Below are 19,219 nucleotides of genomic sequence, written 5' to 3' on the forward strand. Positions count from 1 at the left end.
CTTCCGAGACTTCCTTGGAGAGATCCTAACCACACAAAGCTAACTGTGCCAGAGCCTATTTCCCAGCTGCCGCAGGTCAGGGAGCTGGAAAGCAGGGGCAGGTCCCCGCACAGAGCTACCAGCTGGGTTTCTGCTTCTTTCTTCCTCTTGTACAGGTGTGCAGTGCCTCGGCCTTCCCATGACCTTCAGACAGGCTACGGGGCCCGAGGCCGACACGCAAGAGTGCAAGTGCAGTGGAGCCCCGCCAGCTCACACCTCGATTACATCCCCCAGGTCTGGCAGGGGCAGGACCGTCCCTCGGCTCCGCCGTGCGCGGCCGGCCCGGGCGGGGCTCCGCTCTCGGCTGGGCTGCCCCCGCCCAGCGCCACGGAAACGGAGCGGGGCCGTGCCCCGACCAGCTCCCACCTGCCCGCCCGCTGCTCGCGGGAGGAGCGCCGGGCGGAGCGGCTCCCGGGGGCGGTGCTGTGCTGCCTGCGTGGGGCGGGCCCCGGCACCGCCCCGCCCGCCGGGCTGCGCGCCCGCGGAGCCGCCCGCGGCCGGGGCACCCGTGGCCGCGCCAGTGCCTGCGTCGCGGGTCCGGCCGCGGCGGGGGCGCCCGGGGCCGCGCCAGTGCCTGCGCCGAGCCCAGCCGCGCTGAGCCGCGCCGAGCCGCGCCGAGCCGTGCCTGGTGTGCAGAGCCGAGCTGAGCTGTGCGTGCAGAGCCTTGTCCTGCCCAGCCGAGCCCAGCCGAGCCGTGTCCTGCCCAGCCCAGCCCAGCCCAGCCGAGCCGAGCCGCGCCGCACCGCGCTGTGCCGTGGCAGCGCCCGCGCCCCGTACCGCCGGCCTCCGCGGGCGTCCCTTGCGCAGCCACCCGAGGTAGATCGGCGGGAGCTTGCTCGGCCGTGAGGAGACGGCGAGGCGGTGTGAGGCTCTGAACTGCCCCAGAAGTTTGCTGGCAGAAACTATTGCCTTTACTGGCAAAGTCTTCAGGCTCTCCTCAGAGGAATACCCCATTGCCTAAGATGAGTGGCTGTAGGAAGCGGTGTAAGCGGGAAATATTGAAATTTGCCCAGTACCTTCTCAGACTAATCACAGGTTCTCTTCACACAGGTAATGACTGTTTTTCTCTGTAGTCGAGCTGTTCAGCATGATAACAAGAGAATTGCCTAAGGATAATCTAGGGTTGTCATTGTTTTATGTTATCATTCCTTTCATCTTATAAATAATAATAAAAGAAGATCTGTGAACTACTTTCTGGCTGAGCATAATGAAAACAGCATAGTCTGATGTTACAGTGTTTAGACAGTCTGACATTCTCTAAGCCTTTACACACACAAACCCAAATCGGGATGTGAGTGTACATGCTTACACCTGTCCACCTGTACATGTTAAAGGTACTGCAGAGAGGACACATTGGTCATAAAGGATGAATCTTACGGTTTTTTATTTTCACTGTTTCTTGGGCTGATTTACTTTGACAAGCACACTACATTCTTTTTCTCGAAGGCTTGGTTTTGCTTATCTAAAGATGTAAATCAGCTGCAAACAGTGAATGTGATGTTATAGTGTCTTGCAGGGAATTTTAAATAACACTTGTGCTTTGCCCTTAAGGAATTTGAAACTTGGTGGTTGTCAACTTTCCTTAGGTAATTTTTTTCTGTAACCTTGGACAAAGTGCGCAGCACCAGGGAAAGTTTCTAAGCTAGACTGAGCAGATGCTGTAGTTTTCTTCTTATCACTTTGGAAAAGATACTTTTCTCACAATTCAGCATTTTCTATGGTTGTTCTCAACAGCTGACAAATATAACTTACATGATGTCATTCTGTATTTATAAAATATAATTGTGCTTCTTTCTAGACTTCAGTTACTTTTTTTTCCCTTGCAGATCTGCAAGTCCAGCATCAGCAGATAATATCCAGTTATACTAACATGATTGTTGAGAATTAAAAGCCACTTATTGAAAGTCATCTGAAAGTTTCAGCTGGTCATTTTTGTTTGTTTGGTGGTGGCGTGTTGGTTATTTGTGGTTTTTGTTTTGGCACTGATAAAAAGATTTGAGAGCAAAGTTGACTCTTCAGTAATTATTGGAAGAATTGATGCATGCAATTAATCAGATTTGGGATTACAATGCTATAAAGGCCATAGCACAAACAGTGGCAATGCATACTTTATAGGATGCTTGTAACTCACGGAAATCTGACACAGCTTTTTAATAACTTTGAGTGTCTAGTAACAGAATTTCCCTGCCTTTATTTTCCCTATCACTCCTAGCCTATCGTAGTTTCTCTTTTGTGAATTACATCAATTCAGATTTTTCTGAAAACAGTCTTCTTGCTCCCGTGGGTTGCTATGGAAATTAAATAATATATGATGCAAGAAGAAAGATGTGTTAGAAATTCATACCAATACTCCTTTCACAAAGTCATCCGAGCTTTTCCTTTCCTATCTGGCGAACGATGCACACACTACGCTATTTTTCAGACTGACATTTGTGCTGCAACCTTTCTGAGCTCACAATTCAAAACCATTTTCAAGACTTGCTGTGGATACTGATTCATATGCTATCACTAAAGTTCTTTTGTTTATAATTAAACAGCACATTTTCAATGATAAAAAGCCAAGTGGAGTGGCCTTTAACAGAAGCAAGCTAGAGAAAAATCCCCACTCATAGGAAGAGCTGAGATAGTTCCTTGGAAATTTTCAGTTTGTTTTTACTACAGGTAGTGGTATCTTAGTACTCTTATTAAGCTAATAGACTTCGTCATGTTCAAATTATATGGCAAACAAGATAATATGATAACACCTGAAATGCTAAGGGAGGTAGAGCTCCACTGTTATGCTCTTGCATAGCCCAGTCCTATTCAATAACCTCAACTGTTGCAAACCAGTTATTTTTCACCCTGGAGAATCTAATGCATAATTAATTCTGTTGGTAATTAGTTGATAATTAATGAAGAGGAATGAGAAAGCCTAGTGGAAAGTGTTAGAAAGTTATACTTTGTATATTAAAGATACTGCTGTTTCTATCTTGAGCATTCAAAAATTTAGGATAGGTATCAGAAACATAAAAGTGTGCTTATTTAACTTCTTAGAAGCACTCAATCTCCTCACACAAGCAACCAATTAATTGCGAAGTGTAAATGTTTACTAAGGAGTGCAATGGTGAACATAATTTAATTTCCTTGTGGATATGATTTGGCCTCTAGTTTCTTTTTCAGGTGTTCCTTAATGTTTAAATTATACTTAATAGTTTGGAACTACACATTCTTGAAAGTACTTGCACTGAGTCTAATCCATCCCTTGTTTCTGTATGGATAGGTGTGTTGAATATATACTTAATCTACACATTGGTACAAGCTCTGCTGCAGCTGGTGTGATTACATTGATCAGAAAACAAAACAAAATGGTATAGGAGGGAGACTGGATTTACTGGCTATGGGGCCAGCTGAGGAGTCATTGTTGATTACTGGTTTTATAGCTTGCGTTTCATAATCATTAATAGCCCTACAGACCTGTTCTGTGGTAAATCTAAATGTTTAAAATAAAAATTATTTCATATAGCAGTCTGTAGTCATACGTAAGCATGGACTTGTGCTTAATAGTCAACTCAGCTGGAACCAGTATTAATGAAACTACTGCCTTGCTTGAAGGTAAATGCTTCATAAATCTTTACAATGGGTTTTAATTGACAGTCTCTGCGTGAATGCCTACAGATCTCTCTCAATTTTTTTTTACAGCAAGTCACTATGATTGATAGCAAAATGTAGTGAAAAGAAATAGTCTTTTAAACAAAGTTTTTAATTTTCCATGATTTCTGTTATATAGTAAGTTGATGTGTTTCCACAAGTGAAACATACTGCCTCAGATGCTTGAAGATTGCAAACCAAATGTCATGCCAATTCCTACTTTGTTGCCTCCTGCCTCTTGACTTTCAAGCAGCTGGTCTTTGAAACACTGTCGTAAAATCTTGGCACTGCTCTTGAGACTGTTTTAGTTTTTGGATGCAACATGGATTTGCATAATATAAATAACAAAATAAATCATTGTGAGATCAAGAAGTAGGTCATAGATTATTTTAAAATGGAGGAAAAGTGATTTCAGAGCAATGACTAAGAAATCTTTCTTAACCGTCACAACTGATAAAGTATGGGGAATAAAGAGATGATAGAGCCAAAACAGTCACTGAATTTAGTGGTAAATTTTCACAGTTATGTCCCTTTCAGGCATGTTTTTATTAAATGCCTGATAAGACCTATTAGGTGTCATATAGGAGGCCAGGTTTTACAGGACAGATTCAAATTCCCAGTTAGTATATATGTATACAGGGAATAAAGGAAGTGAGAACAACCCTGGCTGTGAAGTTCTACTCTCTCCAACAAACTGAAGTAATCTCACTCTTCTAGGCTTTTAAAAATTAAGTTATGGATTGATGTCAAGTTTTTTGACTTTTTTAGATTTTCTAGGGGGTTTGTTTGTTTGTTTTGGAATATCAAGATTGATGAAACTGGTATAAAGAAGCACTTACCAAAGGCTTCATGTTTTTCTTAGGTAAAAAACCCCAAACCAATTAGTGAATGCAGATTGTACTTTTTGATGGCATGTTCTTTGATAAAACAGATTATCAAAGGTAATTTCTAGTCCTTCATTTTGTCTTTTTTTTTTGCACAGAAATTTTTTCTGGCCTACTGCCAAGAGAAATATATCATCTGAGCATAGATCTCAACCTGTGGGAGGCCTCACAACTGTACTGCTCTGACTGTCCTAGTTCATGTGCCTATTGCTGCCAAAGTCTGAGATTGTTTAGGACAGTAGTTTATTCTGAATTCTTTCAAGGGCTGCTCCTTGGTAAATCAAAGAGGAATCACCATTTTTTGAATGCAGGTTACCATATTCCTGTAAATTCTATGGTAAATAATATGAGAAGTAGAATAAATTAAAAGACAAAAAAAAAATCAAAATATCAAAATAATCTTAAAAAAAGTATGAGACCAAAAGAGCAGATGAAAAGATTGTTCCCCTTTTTATGCAAACAGGATATAACATAAAATTATTTTAAAAGGACCTTTTAGGTTGAAGATTTCATGGAAAAGCTAAAATGTCAACATTCATGGGAAAACATAGGTTTAATGTGTTTCCAAATGCCTTTTTTGTATTGCTGAAACATTTCCTTTTTCTTTTTTATTTAATACAAAATCAGTATTATTTGTCAACCTGATTAGTATTTTTTCATTTATTTTTAATAGGAAAGAATTCCACATTCAAGGTTGGCATCTCTTGGGTGTTGCCTATGAGGTAGTTTGAACCTCTGGGTTTTCGGAACCTTTTCCTATACAGAGGTGCAGTGTTCTCTCTATGTATAATTTCACAAATTCCAATGTGCAAGAGTGGAATATTTGCCATGTCCTGTTTAGGGAAAGAAGTCTCGTTAATTTAAAAGTAACCGATCCAGATTTCATTTGAAATTCTGCATTGTACTTTATGCCTGCCCAATTTCCTGACCAGGATTGGCAACTTTTGTGGGTGATGTCTTGGTATTCATCTACCTCAGAAGGAAATCCCTTCAGTGGAAGGGTGTGCTGGATACCAAATGTCAGCAAAGTGGGATTTTGAGTAGGTTTCATATAATAGCTGACAGAGGTGCCTGAGTATAAAATATCAGACATTGAGAGAAAAATATCTGAAAAAACACCAACCAAACAAAAACTACAAAAACTCCCTCAAATTTTTTGGGTTGTTTTGGTTGTTGGTTAAGTAAATATATTAGTTGAATTTTGCCTGAATTCTCCTGTAATATTTATAGGATTTTTTGTTTATTGTATTGTGGAGTACCTGGCTTTTGAAAACACTTTTCTTTTATATTATGCTATCTCTGTATATATTATCACTCCAATAGGCTTTTTATTTAGAATAGGCTGTAGTGCAGACATTTCTCTGAGACAAAAGACCAATATGTATTGAACTTAGGAACAGGCAATGTGAAATATATTCTGGGAAAAGCTGAGAATGCCTTAACTTAATGCACTTATGATGCATTCTGCTACAAATTGGAGAAAATTAAAAATATTTATTTTGTTCCCTCAAAAAATCTATCCTACCGATATGCCTGTCACACTCTGCAGACTTACTGTGAACTTTCAGCAATTTTGTAGAAAATTGCTCAGATTTCAAGTAACATAATTTGTTAGAAAATGTATTATAATAAATTACAGTTAAGCACTCAAAAATTATATTTTTTCCCCTCTTCAGAAATGGGTCTACATAGACTGCCTTTGCTCTTCCTGGTTTGTATCTCAGTGTTGTGCAAAATGTTTCAACTTCAAGTTTTATAATCCTGCATATTTGAGATAGACTCAACTTCACAGATGCATGAAGCAGTAGTGGATATCTCCAAGTGGGGGATCTAAAGGCAATACCCTAATCTTTAAACATATTCTCCTGAATATGTTTAAATATTTTACTTGGCTCATGATTTTTAGACATTAACTCCACCATATAACCTATTTAAAGAAGATTTTTTTCCAGATCATTCCAAAAGAGCCTTCACTGAAATCTTAAGGCTTCTTATGGTGTGTTAATTGGAAAAGGACAAAGTTACCATGCTGCATACTATTTCTGTTGAAAAAAATGAGGTTTTAATCTCTCATTCCAAGTCTGAATCTTAATTATAATGAAAGATACAGTTCAGCTTCTCTTGCAAATGACACATTGGAAAGCATTCTGTGGTCATCCTTAGTGATCTTCCTTTTGTAAGTCCTCTGTTCTGTACTGTTGCTGTAAGAGTCCAAACTACTGAGGCCATTTATAAAGATAGTATTAAAATTCAGCTGTATGTGGGACACAGCACTTGATATTATGTTTAAAAATATTCCTAAAGGAACTCTTAGAAAATTACCAAATCATGCAGACAAAACGTTAGGAAATGGCAGCATTAAGACTGTCTCAGCCTTGTGCAATATAATACAGTTCTTCACTGTGTGTGTACTTTTCATTTAACAATTGTACAGAGTAACTTGGAGTATAGAAGCAGCAAGGAGCAGGATATATTTGGAATAGAAATTTGGATGCCAACTGAAATAAATACAATCTTGGAATGCACAGACTGTTTTCTTGGTTCTTATGTTTTTGTTCCTTTTATAGGGACTTTCTACTGTAGACAGATATTGTGCAATGATTCTCAAAGATAGTAAAATGACAGATAAAGTTTGATGTAGCGTAAAGTGAAGTGGTATGCTGGGCAAAATGAGCTTTATGTCTAAATGAATAGGTGGTGAGCTTACCATTACTGGCCAGAAACAAAACCCTGGGGCTGATAAACTTGTGAAATTCCTTACTAAAGGGTGTTGTAAGTGCAAAAAGTTCTGCATGAGTCCAGAGGGACCAGCTAGACAAGGAGTTGGAAAACAAACCTGTTGGGACGCACTATCTAGATTAAATATGTAAGAGTTTCCCAGAGATGAAAAAAGTCCATGGCTATAAAAGTGTTAGGGGAAAATGTTCAAAGTGCTTGTTCTGTTTCTCCTTTTCACTGGGCTTACATTGATACCTGTTGGTGAAGACAGGGTATTGAGCTAGATGGATCCTTAGTCTGAACCAATACAGTAGTAGTTCCTATGTTTTTATATTGGTAACTTGCATTCAAAAAAAGGGATTCCTCCTGGATTTACCAAGGAGCAGCCCTTGAAAGAATTCAGAACAAACTACTGTCCTAAGCAGTCTTGGACTTTTGGCAGCAATAGGTATGTGAACTAGGACAGTCAGAGGAGTGCAGTTGTGAGGCCTCCCACACCTATGCTCAGATGATATATTCCTCTTGGCAGTAGGCCAGAAAAAATTTCTGTGCAAAAAAAGACAAAATGGACTAGAAATTACCTTTGATAATCTGTTTTATCAAAGAACATGCCATCAAGAAGTACAACCTGCATTCACTAATTGGTTTGATTTTTTTTTACCTAAGAAAAATATGAAGCCTTTGATAAGTGCTCCTTTACATGAGTTTCATTAATCTTGATATTTAAAAACAAACAAACAAAGAAACCCAGTTCCAAAAGTCAAAATAAACTTCTCTGGGGTCAGGATGTTATCACTGCTTCGAACAATGGTAGAGTATCACAGTTCAGCAGCTGTAATTCTGCCTCTTTTTGTTCTCAAGTAAGTGATCTCTCCTGAGCACCTTCCTGCAACCACCAGAAGTTTAAAACAGATAGTTTACATGGAATCATAAACTGAATATGAAGTCAACTGAAATAGTTTTTCAGACAGTGATTTACATATTACTAATAAGAATTACTGCATGTATTTTTTGATATATTGGGTTTGTTAGGCTTCACGATGGAGTAGCCTTAGGATAAGTTTTATGAACTAATCCATAGGAAAATGTGTGTGTATATACTTTCTTATGTCTTGTAGTTTTAGATACCCTGAAAAGGGATTAGAAGCTCTAGGGATGTGAGAAGAAATGAGTATGTAACATCTAAAGCAGGGCTAGCTAGGGATGATGGATGCATCCTATCAGTATCGGTGTCAATAGCTGATCATTCAAATGGAGGTTTTAAAACCCCAGTATTTTTGGACCTGCGTCATAGTTTTATTTGTGGCAGTTAAGGGAAAGATACAAGCTAGGAATAAAAATGAGAAACCATGACAACCTCATTCACCCAAATATGACGATATATGTATGTACATTAGTGACTGCAGTAATAATGTGTATTTTAACTGTTAGTTTCATGGATGGCTGTGGATAACCACATGTTCATACTTACCAGTCTGCAAGGGCTATCTTAAATGTGAACCTGTATTAACAGAAATGTTTTCTCTATTGAACTGTTTCATTTTTGAATTCTGTAGAAACATTAGAGACGGATAATGGCCAATTCAATACCATATTTGGATATGAAGTTATTGGCCAATCTGGAAAATGGCAGTGATATGTTGGCTTGGAAATGCATGGGTACTGAACTACCTGCTAACAGCACTTCAGTCTTTAACTGGTTTTTATGTGTAACTGGCTCTGATACAGCCAAATAGAAACAATAGAACTGATAACACTGCTTTGTGCCTGGTGAATGCCAGCCTTATGTCCCATTACACTGGCAGTGACCTCGGTTGTCACCACCACTGTTCTCTTTCCTGGTATGGTGTGGAGGTGTTTACTTGCTTTACTTAAATCCGGTGTTTTCAGACCGGATTAATTTGTAACGTTTACATTTGTGTGTATAACCCAGTTAATTTAAATTCTGCCTATGGATTTTTATGTGTCTCTGAATTGGTGAACTCTTCACTTGCCTCCTGTCTCTTCATGATGACAGCCTGTCATGGAAGACAATGCAATTCACTGTAATATTTCTTTCATTTCCAAAATTAAAATACTGACTTTTGAAGTAATTTAAAATAAAACAAACAAATGAAAAACTGTCTGGAATTAAACTCCTGAACTTTTCACTGCAAAAAGCTGTAGAAATTGGATAAATTCATTTTTTTAAGCATTAACTAAGATACTACCTTTATATTCTGTTTCTTAAGTGTAAATTTATGTCTTTGTATTTTTAACTGAAATCTGTAGCATGGTGGAAGTATGTGTATACTTGGATCTAGGGGGTTCACTCCCCTGAAATGCTTCAAAAAATTAAAAATTATTTTATTTTGTAAACTTCTTTTTTAAAGCTACAGCAGGTATTCTAATGGACTCTGCTACTGGGGGTTTCTGCTAATATTTTGAACATTTTGAACATACAATGTATATTGATTATTATTAGATTCCTGCAGTATTGAACTCTAACTTGTCATTAATTCTGCATTTGATGTTCTATTCCAAATAATATAGATGCCATAATTTCATAAATTAAGTTTGTCATTAGTTTCTTCAGAATACATAAACTGAAAATAGCATATACAGTGTTATTGTGTGTGTATGTCAAATAGGCTCTTTAGCTTTTAAAACTGGTAACAATTTGATTTACCCTCTTGCACTTTTTATGGAGTGCCCATCTAGGCAGTGTGATTAATTTTAAATATAAAATAAAAGTGTTTGGGATGGAGAGAAAAAAAGTCTGTTTTCATCAACACCCATAGTTCATTAGTTTAAGAAATTGAATGAATCTGAAAAGAGGTACTAGATTTTGTGTATGTTAGTCTAGTTTTTATGACCATATTTGTAATTTTTTAAATACCTTTTATGAGGAATGTGAATAAAATCAAACAACATTTAGAATTTGTGCAGTGCAGACTTTTCTGTGACAGCTATTGCAAACTTCATTTAATTTCAGGGAAAAAAGTGGCAGTTGATAATTTATGTTTGATTTATAGTAATACTTGTAAAGGTCAGCAGAAAATGGATTCCTTAGTCAACTCTGAAAATAGGAATTAGACTTCTATATCATTTACTTCTCAAAAGTTTGTCCATAGCTTCTTTAGTCTAATCGCTACATTCATTACGTTAGTTGAAGAATTTCTTTAAAAATCCCAGGTCAGGCTTTCCCCTCAGATGAGTTCCTTGGAACAAGGACATGATGCCTTTTGGGGGGCTCTGGTTTCTGCAGCTCTTAAGAAAGGAAGGTTGCTGGTCAAATGTGGTGCTGACACACACAGATGCATCCAGCTTGGGGCCAAAAAAATTGGGTTAATTTCTAATCAGTTAGAATACACATAGTATGGGTACATATACCTAGCATAATCAACTTTTGTTGATTATTTAGATTATCTTGGATTATGTAAAAAATATGGTTTTTACCTTTATAAAATTATATGTTTAAAATGTATAAGTACACCCAGTTTTAAACAAATCCCTCTTCTATACAAACTTAATTTTCACTTAAAAGTTTTAAATGTGCTTAAATCACCATCTCTCATGTCAAGTACAATCAGTACTCTTACCATCTAATTCATTATCAGTGGTGCCTGTGGAATCCACAGCAGTAAAATCTGCAGAGCTTTCTGTAGAAAATGCATCTGAAATTGCTTAATTACTGTAAATGTGATTCTAGTGATTATATATATTTAGTAAATTTCCCCAAATTATCATCTGTTTGTTCCCAGACAAAAAAATATTAAACACCAATGATAAGCTGCTTTTGAATTGCTGTAATGCAGCCTAACACAAGTTTTGTAAACTTCTTCCATTATCACTTCAGGAGGGGAGTTAAAACATAAGAGAAATCTAAGGAATTGTCTTCGTGTGCAGATTTAATTGAAATTAAGTAAAACTACTACATTGCAGAAGAATAAGAACTGAAGTAACCTCATTTTAATTTAGCATAATTCATTTCTCAAGGAAATGAAGCTAAATTCTATTTAAATTCTGAATGAGTGGGTCTCAACAGTGACTGAATTAATCTTAACTATTCCACCTTACTGATAATTAATAATTAACTTTCCTGAGTAGCCTATGTGCATAGCTCCTCAGGATTCCTTAAAAGGCATCAGGGCTTTTTAGTGAGGACAAGAAAATCTTTAATCTATTCAATCAGCTATTAACTTTTAAAAATGTAACCAAATGAAGAAAATTAGATGCAACTTAATGTCAAGAGAATAGAACATATAAAATAAGACTTTAAGGAGAATCAAGAGTGAGGGTGAGGAGAGCGGGTGGAGGGGAAAGAAGAGCCCAAGTGACACTAGTGTATGAAAATGTGCATTTATGCATGGCCTCTGATACCTCTGTGTTGTTGTGTACCAGATTCATGCCTTGCAGGCAAATCTGTACCAATTAAGAGTTTGGTCTGAGAGAAATATTTAGTGGACAGCATGGTGTCATGTCTTAACTGTCAGCACTCTGAACTTGTAACATTGAGGGCAAAATTTTTCAGAAATATGTTGTAGAAATATTTATTCCTTCAAAAATGGACTGATTTTTGCATCCAATGAGTTACAACAGTAACTGAAATCCATGTTGGGGAAGACAGAGATGGTGGTGGCTGACAGTCACTGCTCACTTTCAGTTTTAAGTATCTGTTACCCTGACTGCTGGTTTTGGAAGTGTCATTGCTATTCGGGCACTCTCCCTCTCGCCACACACAGGTGAATTCAAGTGCCACAACATCCCCCATGTTCATGTTCACAGTGCTCTGAAACTTTAATGCTGAGTGACAGATGGGAATAGAAACAGCAGGGCATTCCTGCCCCTGTGAAGACTTCCCAGATGAAGTACTTGAAGCTCCTCAAATAACTGCTGTAGTCTATTGTGAGAAACTAATTGGATTGTATATATTGCTTACAGGAAGTTCTGGACTGATCTATTAAATTACCTACCTGTTGTCTGTACAGTATCGTACTGTGACATTAATTGAAATGTCATCCTGTTGAGACAGTGTAGGACTAAGGCCAGTTCTTTCATGACTAGTCTGCTGAGATGTTTTCATCAATCAAGTTGTACCATAAAGCAAAAAGATGTTCTTTTCCATCAAGGAGGAAACTACCCTTCAAAATGTAATAGAATTCTTGTAAATATCCTGGAGTGGGTCTAGCTGAGGGTGACAAAGATGATTAAGGGAGTGGAGCATTTCTCTTACGAGGAAAGGCTGAGGGAGCTGGGTCTGTGCAGCCTCAAGAAGAGACAACTGAGAGGGGACCTAATCAATGTGTATAAGGGAGGGTGGAGCCTGTCTGCTCAGTGGTGCCAAGCAACAGGACAAGAGGCAATGGGCTGAAAATAATGCTCAGGAAGTTCCACCTGAACATGAGGAAGGACTTCTTTACTCTGTGTGTGACTGCACATGGAACAGGTTGCCCAGAGAGGTTGTGGAATCTCCCACACTGGAGATACTCAAGAGCTGTCTGGATGCGAAACCAGGGTTCTGGGATGACCCTGCTTGAGCAGGGAGGTTGGACCACATGGCCTACTGTGGTTCCTCCCAACCTGATCCATTCTGTGATCCATCTTGACAGTGTAGATAGGCAATTTGCTATGTGTTCCCCCTTTTAAAAAAATTAATAGAAATGCTCTTACCTCCTATCTTACCTGGTAGAGTTCATCAGTAAAGAGATCCACTTAATGATAGAAAATAGTGTTTACACTTTTCAGTGCTTGTAGGTTGGCTGTGTATTTTAGATGTATTGCTACTGATCAAAGTGAGAATATTTAGGTTTGAGATTTTCTTTCCATTACAGCTTACCTGGAGGATAAATGTATACTGTGGCATTGTATATATGACTATATGAACAACAACAACAACAGTTTACAACACTATTCTTTCCAAACAATACAACATTTTAGTTTATATTTTGTACTACTATTTTTTTTCCCAGATTTAGTTAATCTGCATCAAATACCAGATCTGTATTGCACCACAACTACTTAAGAAATACCACCAAAGTGTACACCTGGAGATGAAGCATTCCACACTTAAATAGACTGAATACTGCAACTATATCTACACCTACCCGGAGGTGCATTGGCTTTAAAATCTTTTAAGTCTGACAAGGCAAAGGATGAGAGGCAGAAAAGGTTGCACCACAGTGAACTGAAAAAATGAAGTAAAGATCATGGTGTGCCTGTGATCTGGGGGCTGTGAAGGGAAATGTGCAGTGCTGGGGCTTTAGCAAGCTGGGCCACGGAGGAGCAGAATTTGAAGGAAAATGCCTTCAAACACATATAATTGTGTCTAGAGGGCACTGGGAAGGTGATGGCTGGTGGAAATATCCTGCTTCATGTTTCTGCCCACTTACATGCTGAAGCAGTGTGGAAGACCCTCACTGCACTTACAGCTCCCTGCAGATGGAATATGGTATAGGAAGCAATGCTGAAGGTCTGTAGTTAGGACATGAGTAGAACTTAGCTTAGATTTTCCCAAATTATCTCTGTGCATTTAAGCATCACTTATTTGGGCTCTTTACAGAATAGGTTTGAACTCGCAAAACTAGTACTATATACTAAAATTTCAAATTCTTTTTCTTGAAGTTCACAGTGGCACCTGTATATATACAGTTAGGTGTTCTGCTTTTGCTGCTTTCTGTTAAGTCCTTTATAGTCTAGGAAATTCAGGTCTTGTAATGCTTAAAAATGTACAGTCCCCCTACTTTAACAATTCTGTATGGTTGCTCTTCAATTCTTTTTATACTTCTGTAAGAATTTAAAACATTTTGTTTGCTTTTTGCGAAAGTGCTGCTAAGCCAATGTTTTCTTAGACATATGAATTATGAGAGTATGTTTCCATTTTTCAGTGCTTGTAGTCTGTCTTGATTCATCACCCTATGGTGTGAGGTAAAGTTGGTTTTCCTACCTGCCTTATATTATTAATTTGGCTGCTTTGTTTCATCTGCCTGCTGTCTTTGATCACTTCATCCCTGGTCACTCACTTCCTTGGGGTCCTTCTGCAGTTCTTCCACTAACCCTTCGCTGAATATCATAAATGGATTTTTCTAGCTTCATTATTAGTCCTGTTTTTCTGAACACTTATGAATATGCTGAATATTTGGAGCTTCAGCATTTACCTCCTAGGGACTCCTTCACTATAACTTCCCTCTGATGTGATGTCACTACTTGTAACTACTCCATTTCCTGCCTTTGTCCTTTTTTTTTTTTTTTTAACCTATCTTTAAAGACTGGCAGACTCCTAAAAGTAGTGAATCCAAATCAAGTGGGCATGCACATCCTGAAGGGAGCTGATGCCACGAGACCTGCCTCGAAAGATCAGTGTTCTCCTTACAACCAGTCCACTGTGTGCCACTCATTTGTTTAAATGAATTTAAAAATCTTGAGGTTTTTAACCTTTTCTCTTTGCTTCCTACTGGAATAAGAAGGTATTAAAACACATTACCAGTGCAGAGTGTATCTATATAAGCCACTGTGAATTTCTTCTAAACACAGCAAGAGGAATGAATTTCTTGCTCCAGTGCTTTGGGAGACTCAATAATGCCTTTGAAGAGATTCTTTCAAAGATGCTAATGCCAATCATTAAGATTTGTCATTCTAAAACAACGCATGGTTGACTAGATAGAATGCAAAACTGGTTTGAGACTTTGTTTCACCACAATTTCCCTGACAAGGACAAGTTGATTCAGCTCGTGGGTAAGTACGATGGGACCCTGGTGCCTACATTCTGCTGAAGTCCAAGAAAACATGGTTAAAACTGCTGTCTGTGCTTTAATCCTTCCCAGTCCTGGGGCAGAAGTCATTCTGGTACAATTAAGTAGCTTGGTATCTGTCTTATGATGTAGGATTAAAGACTTAGCATTCCAGCACTGGATTCCTGAAAAGTCCAATCAAGAAAATATGTCAAAGGCATACAAACGCATAAGTGCAGTAGCAGATGACTCAATACAAAGCAAAGTTGCCAGGACAACTCTCTTTCAGAAGTGAGTGATTAGCTGCTTTAATATAATTCTATAGCAGTCATACCCTTTCCTCATCCCAGCCAGAGGCTGGAATACCTTTCTCAGAAGGTCACCTTCCACATAGCTTCTTTTTACTACCCAATTTGTTAACCTCTTCTCTCAGGCAGTCTGTTGCACAGTATCCTGTCTCCTAGTGACACAAAAAACCCCCTACTGAGGCTACTAAAAATTCATCATGTGTAATTTGTTGTAGATTTTTTTCCTTGCTGCCTCCCCAGACTGAGAGCAGTAGCTGTTGGAAATTGAGTGCTTAAATTACATGGCAAACTATGATAAATTTCCAGGCACAGAACTGTACAGACTGCTAAGCTAAACTACTCATTTTCATTTCAGTCGATTGTAAAAATGCAATCAAACATCCTGAATCCCAGATGGAAGTTTATAAAATTTAATTTGTTTCACTCTGTACAATTTAAAAAAAAATAAGTGTGTTCTAAAAGGATTGTTTGTTTTGTTTTGTTTTTTTTTAAAGAACCCGTTACATTTAGGTCATTGTTTTTAGTAGATATTTTTACTGTGCGTAGTATTTTTCCTTTAAAGTTGTATTTTAAACAATATCATTATGCATCAAAAATTGAAAAATAAATTGCAAGAAAATAGTAAGTGTGAAGACATCTGCCTATCCCTTAAGAGTTTAAGAAGTCAGCTATAGAAGTTGTGGTAAAATAGGGGTTGGTTTTGGTGTTCGTGGATTTTTGGTTTTGTTTTTTTATGTTCGTATTTTTGTTTGTCTGCTTGTTTTTATTTTACAGTGCTGCTGAACTGAGCAGCAGTTCTCTTCTCATGCTCATGCCTGTGAATGCCCCATGGGTTTTCAGCTGGTCACAGCTGTCCTTCACGCTGCAGAGCTGTTATAGTACAGAATGGGATTCCAGAGGGCAGAGGTGCTTTGTCACTGTAGATAGAGTGAAAAGTTGAAGTGCATGGCCCTGAACTTAAGATCTGCATTCTGATGTTTCCATTTCTATAGAAATGCAGTACAGAATTGCAGTGGGTAAAAAATTCTGGGAAATATTTTTTCTCACAAAGGCCCTTTTTGTTTCTTTCTTGGTCTTCTTAAGAACATGTGATTTTCGCTCTGGTGTCTGCTTTTTTTTTTTTCCCCCCTGTGTCAAGGTATGGAGTGATGTTAAAAAACAGTTTGTTCTTGCTCTCAAACACGTAATTAGCAGGCAGCAGGGAAGATAATTATTTTCAAAACCCAAAGAATAGGGCCCCAAATGGATGTCAATTACTGATACACAAAGTATGTAAGCTGTCAAAACTGGTGACTGTTTTTTCGTTTGCTATCTCCTATGATGTACAATAAGGGTTTTCTCCCAGAAACTCAGCTTTTTTATGTTATAGAAAAAAAGGGCTTCAATGATAGAAAATGCTATAAATAATTTTTCATTTTTTTCCTCAGCTTGCTGAATTAAAAGTTCATTTTTTTTTAACGCTAAGTTATTTCTGTATGCAATAGGTAAATCTGTATTAGGAGAAAATTTGAGGAGTTTAGTGAAGTTCATACTAGGGGAAATACAAAGAATGTATTTTAAACATACTTAAAATATTGCATTAGAAGTGTATCCAGCATGCTATAGGCCATGGAAATAGTTGTGTATTTGCTGATAGGAAACCTCAGGCACGGGGTTTCTTTAATTATCTCATTAATTTTCCAAACACTTGATTAAGGTTTTATTTATTTATATATATATATATATATATATATATATGGTATGCTCTTGTGTAATACTGCTCTAAGTCAATGGATGGAAAAATTGGATGTAGATTTCCCTGTACCTATTTCAACAGTTTTGTAGTATACATTTAATTTCCACAGCTCCTCTGTAGTGGTATCTATTCCCTTAAAAGAAGACCTACAGCCCCTGGTTTCTACTAAGAATTCTAAAAAAACCCACTAAACAATTTTTTAAGGAAATTTTTGAAGTATATCCAACAAACAGGTCTTAAAGGGAAGTTTCAAAGCATATTCAAGCAGTATGTTTGCAGAATGTCCTTGAAGGACCCGCTGAGATACTGTAGAAAGATACTAATCTGCTTTCACCCCAGAAGTATTTTTTCTTAAAGGGACTGTTCAGTTTCCATGTGGTTAGTTTGTTTGTTTTTATGTTTAAATAGAGATGAAGGATTCAGTCCTTCACTGTTCTGTCCTTAGCTTCCGAGTGAAGTTCAGCAGCTCTCTGCCATCTTCATTCAAGAGCTCTCTTTTACCTGAGAAGCTCTTCACATTACTTACCTTTTCATTCTCTTGCCCCTGCAATGCAAGCAGTTACTCAATGGAGTAAAAGGTTTACTTTGCTTTGTAATACAGCAGTGGCTCTTTTTTGTCTTTCCAGTTTGTAATTAGTCATACATTAAATTCACATACTCCTTAGCTAGTGCCTGCAAATCATGAGTTTAATTTCCTGACCCTTCACTGCTTTCCTCTTGCTCCTTTAAGCTTGCATGACTCCGGCCACTTAAATATCTAATTTGCTTTCAGGTTGTTATCACAAGCAGTACTGATTAATAGTCCAGGGTGGAATGACAATCATGCAGTGACCCTTTTGTAAAAATCTTGCAAAATAATCCTTCTAAATGAAGCAACTTGGACACAAAAGATTGGACTTGATGATCTTAGAGGTTTTTGCCAACATTTCTGTGACTCTGTAAGTGATGAAAGATTGTGTATATTAGGCATTATCTACCTCAAATTGCAGTGTTTTATTGTAGGCAATTGCTAAAACTGCTAACTTATTTTTTTTTTCCTATTGCTGTTGAGTTTTGGCTTACAGGTTTTTTGACTTAATGATGAACACATGCTTCAGGACTCCTTTTCTGTATTTTCATATTCAGGACAAAGAGCACTTTCATTCTGACAGATTGATTGTGAACTAAAGGTACACTTTTTTTCTTGACAGAAGTTTATTTGGGGTCTTTTGGTCTTTGTTTTATCTAAAATCTCAGTCTGATCTGTTGTCAGAATTTAATTAACTGCACGAATTTATGAAATTGACTCTGTGGACTTAGAAGAAGCACAGATAGACAAGCTGGTTATTAATTTATTTATGCTCTTGTTTAGGTCTTATACTATATACTTCTGTTTGGAAAAGTCTTATAGCCCTCTCATGCTGAGCTAGGTTGAAACTATAGGAAGCCACCTAGTTTTGGAGTCAGCTGTTGTCAGTATACTTCTTTGTTCTCCCTGGGTGTCTGTAGGAAAAAAAAAGAGAACTTCGGGAGCGCTCTGTAGCTCTCTTTTCTGTCTCTACAGAAATTATATTCCACTCTTTCATTTAAGAGAATTGCTTTTGTTTGCTTCATTAGTTTCATTTTTGATACTAAATGCTATTTAGAAATTTTTCTGAGCCAAGTAGCCTTACAATAGCCTCCTCCATTCTGCCTTTTATGTAACTTGCACTGGGTAATTAGAAGTTCTGGGAAATTCTGTAGGACATGCTTCCAGGTGGTTATGTCAAATTTCTCAGTTTTGTTGCCCTGCTTTTTTTTTTTTTCTTTTGTGTCTTAATTAACAAACCATTCTTATTTACATTTTTGAAAAGCCTGACATAAACAACAGGTCTTTTTATGAATGCTTTAAAAGTTAACAGGCCTGGGCTTTTTGCTAGTTTTTAATTGAGGCCAGTTACTCCTCTGAATTTTGGGTAAAGAAACTTGATTTGCTGATAAATAGCAAGACAGTGAGAATGCATTTGAACTTGTAGCAGCTTCCAAAGCAGAAAGGTTGATAAAAGTGCTTTGGCAGTAGCTGTCCTTTCATGCAAACTGAATGCAATGGACGTGGAAGGTGTGAAGGAAGAACATAATAAAAAAAGTGTCTTGCTCCTAGTGCCACTGGAATCGGGAATTTCTTTTTCCCTCATGCTTCTCTTTGAAAATTTTAGAGCATAAATACTGCCTACCCCTTGT

General features: G+C 37.8%; 1 protein-coding gene across 4 annotated transcripts in view; it reads left to right on the forward strand.

Annotated features, from left to right (window-relative positions):
* Positions 1-19,219, forward strand: part of KCNIP4 (potassium voltage-gated channel interacting protein 4) — a 399,406-nt gene that overhangs the window by 104,147 nt on the left and 276,040 nt on the right. For 2 of the 4 annotated variants that reach the window (XM_069014339.1, XM_069014341.1), the window contains exon 1: positions 669-1,089. The exons of the other annotated variants lie outside the window; for them this stretch is intronic. In XM_069014339.1, the coding sequence (XP_068870440.1) occupies positions 1,002-1,089 (88 nt within the window). In that variant the 5' untranslated portion in view covers positions 669-1,001. Of the gene's footprint in view, positions 1-668; positions 1,090-19,219 lie in introns of those variants that run through there. 4 annotated transcript variants of the gene reach the window in all.

The sequence above is a fragment of the Aphelocoma coerulescens genome, chromosome 4 (assembly GCF_041296385.1).
Source record: "Aphelocoma coerulescens isolate FSJ_1873_10779 chromosome 4, UR_Acoe_1.0, whole genome shotgun sequence".
NCBI classification, from domain to species: Eukaryota; Metazoa; Chordata; class Aves; order Passeriformes; family Corvidae; genus Aphelocoma; species Aphelocoma coerulescens.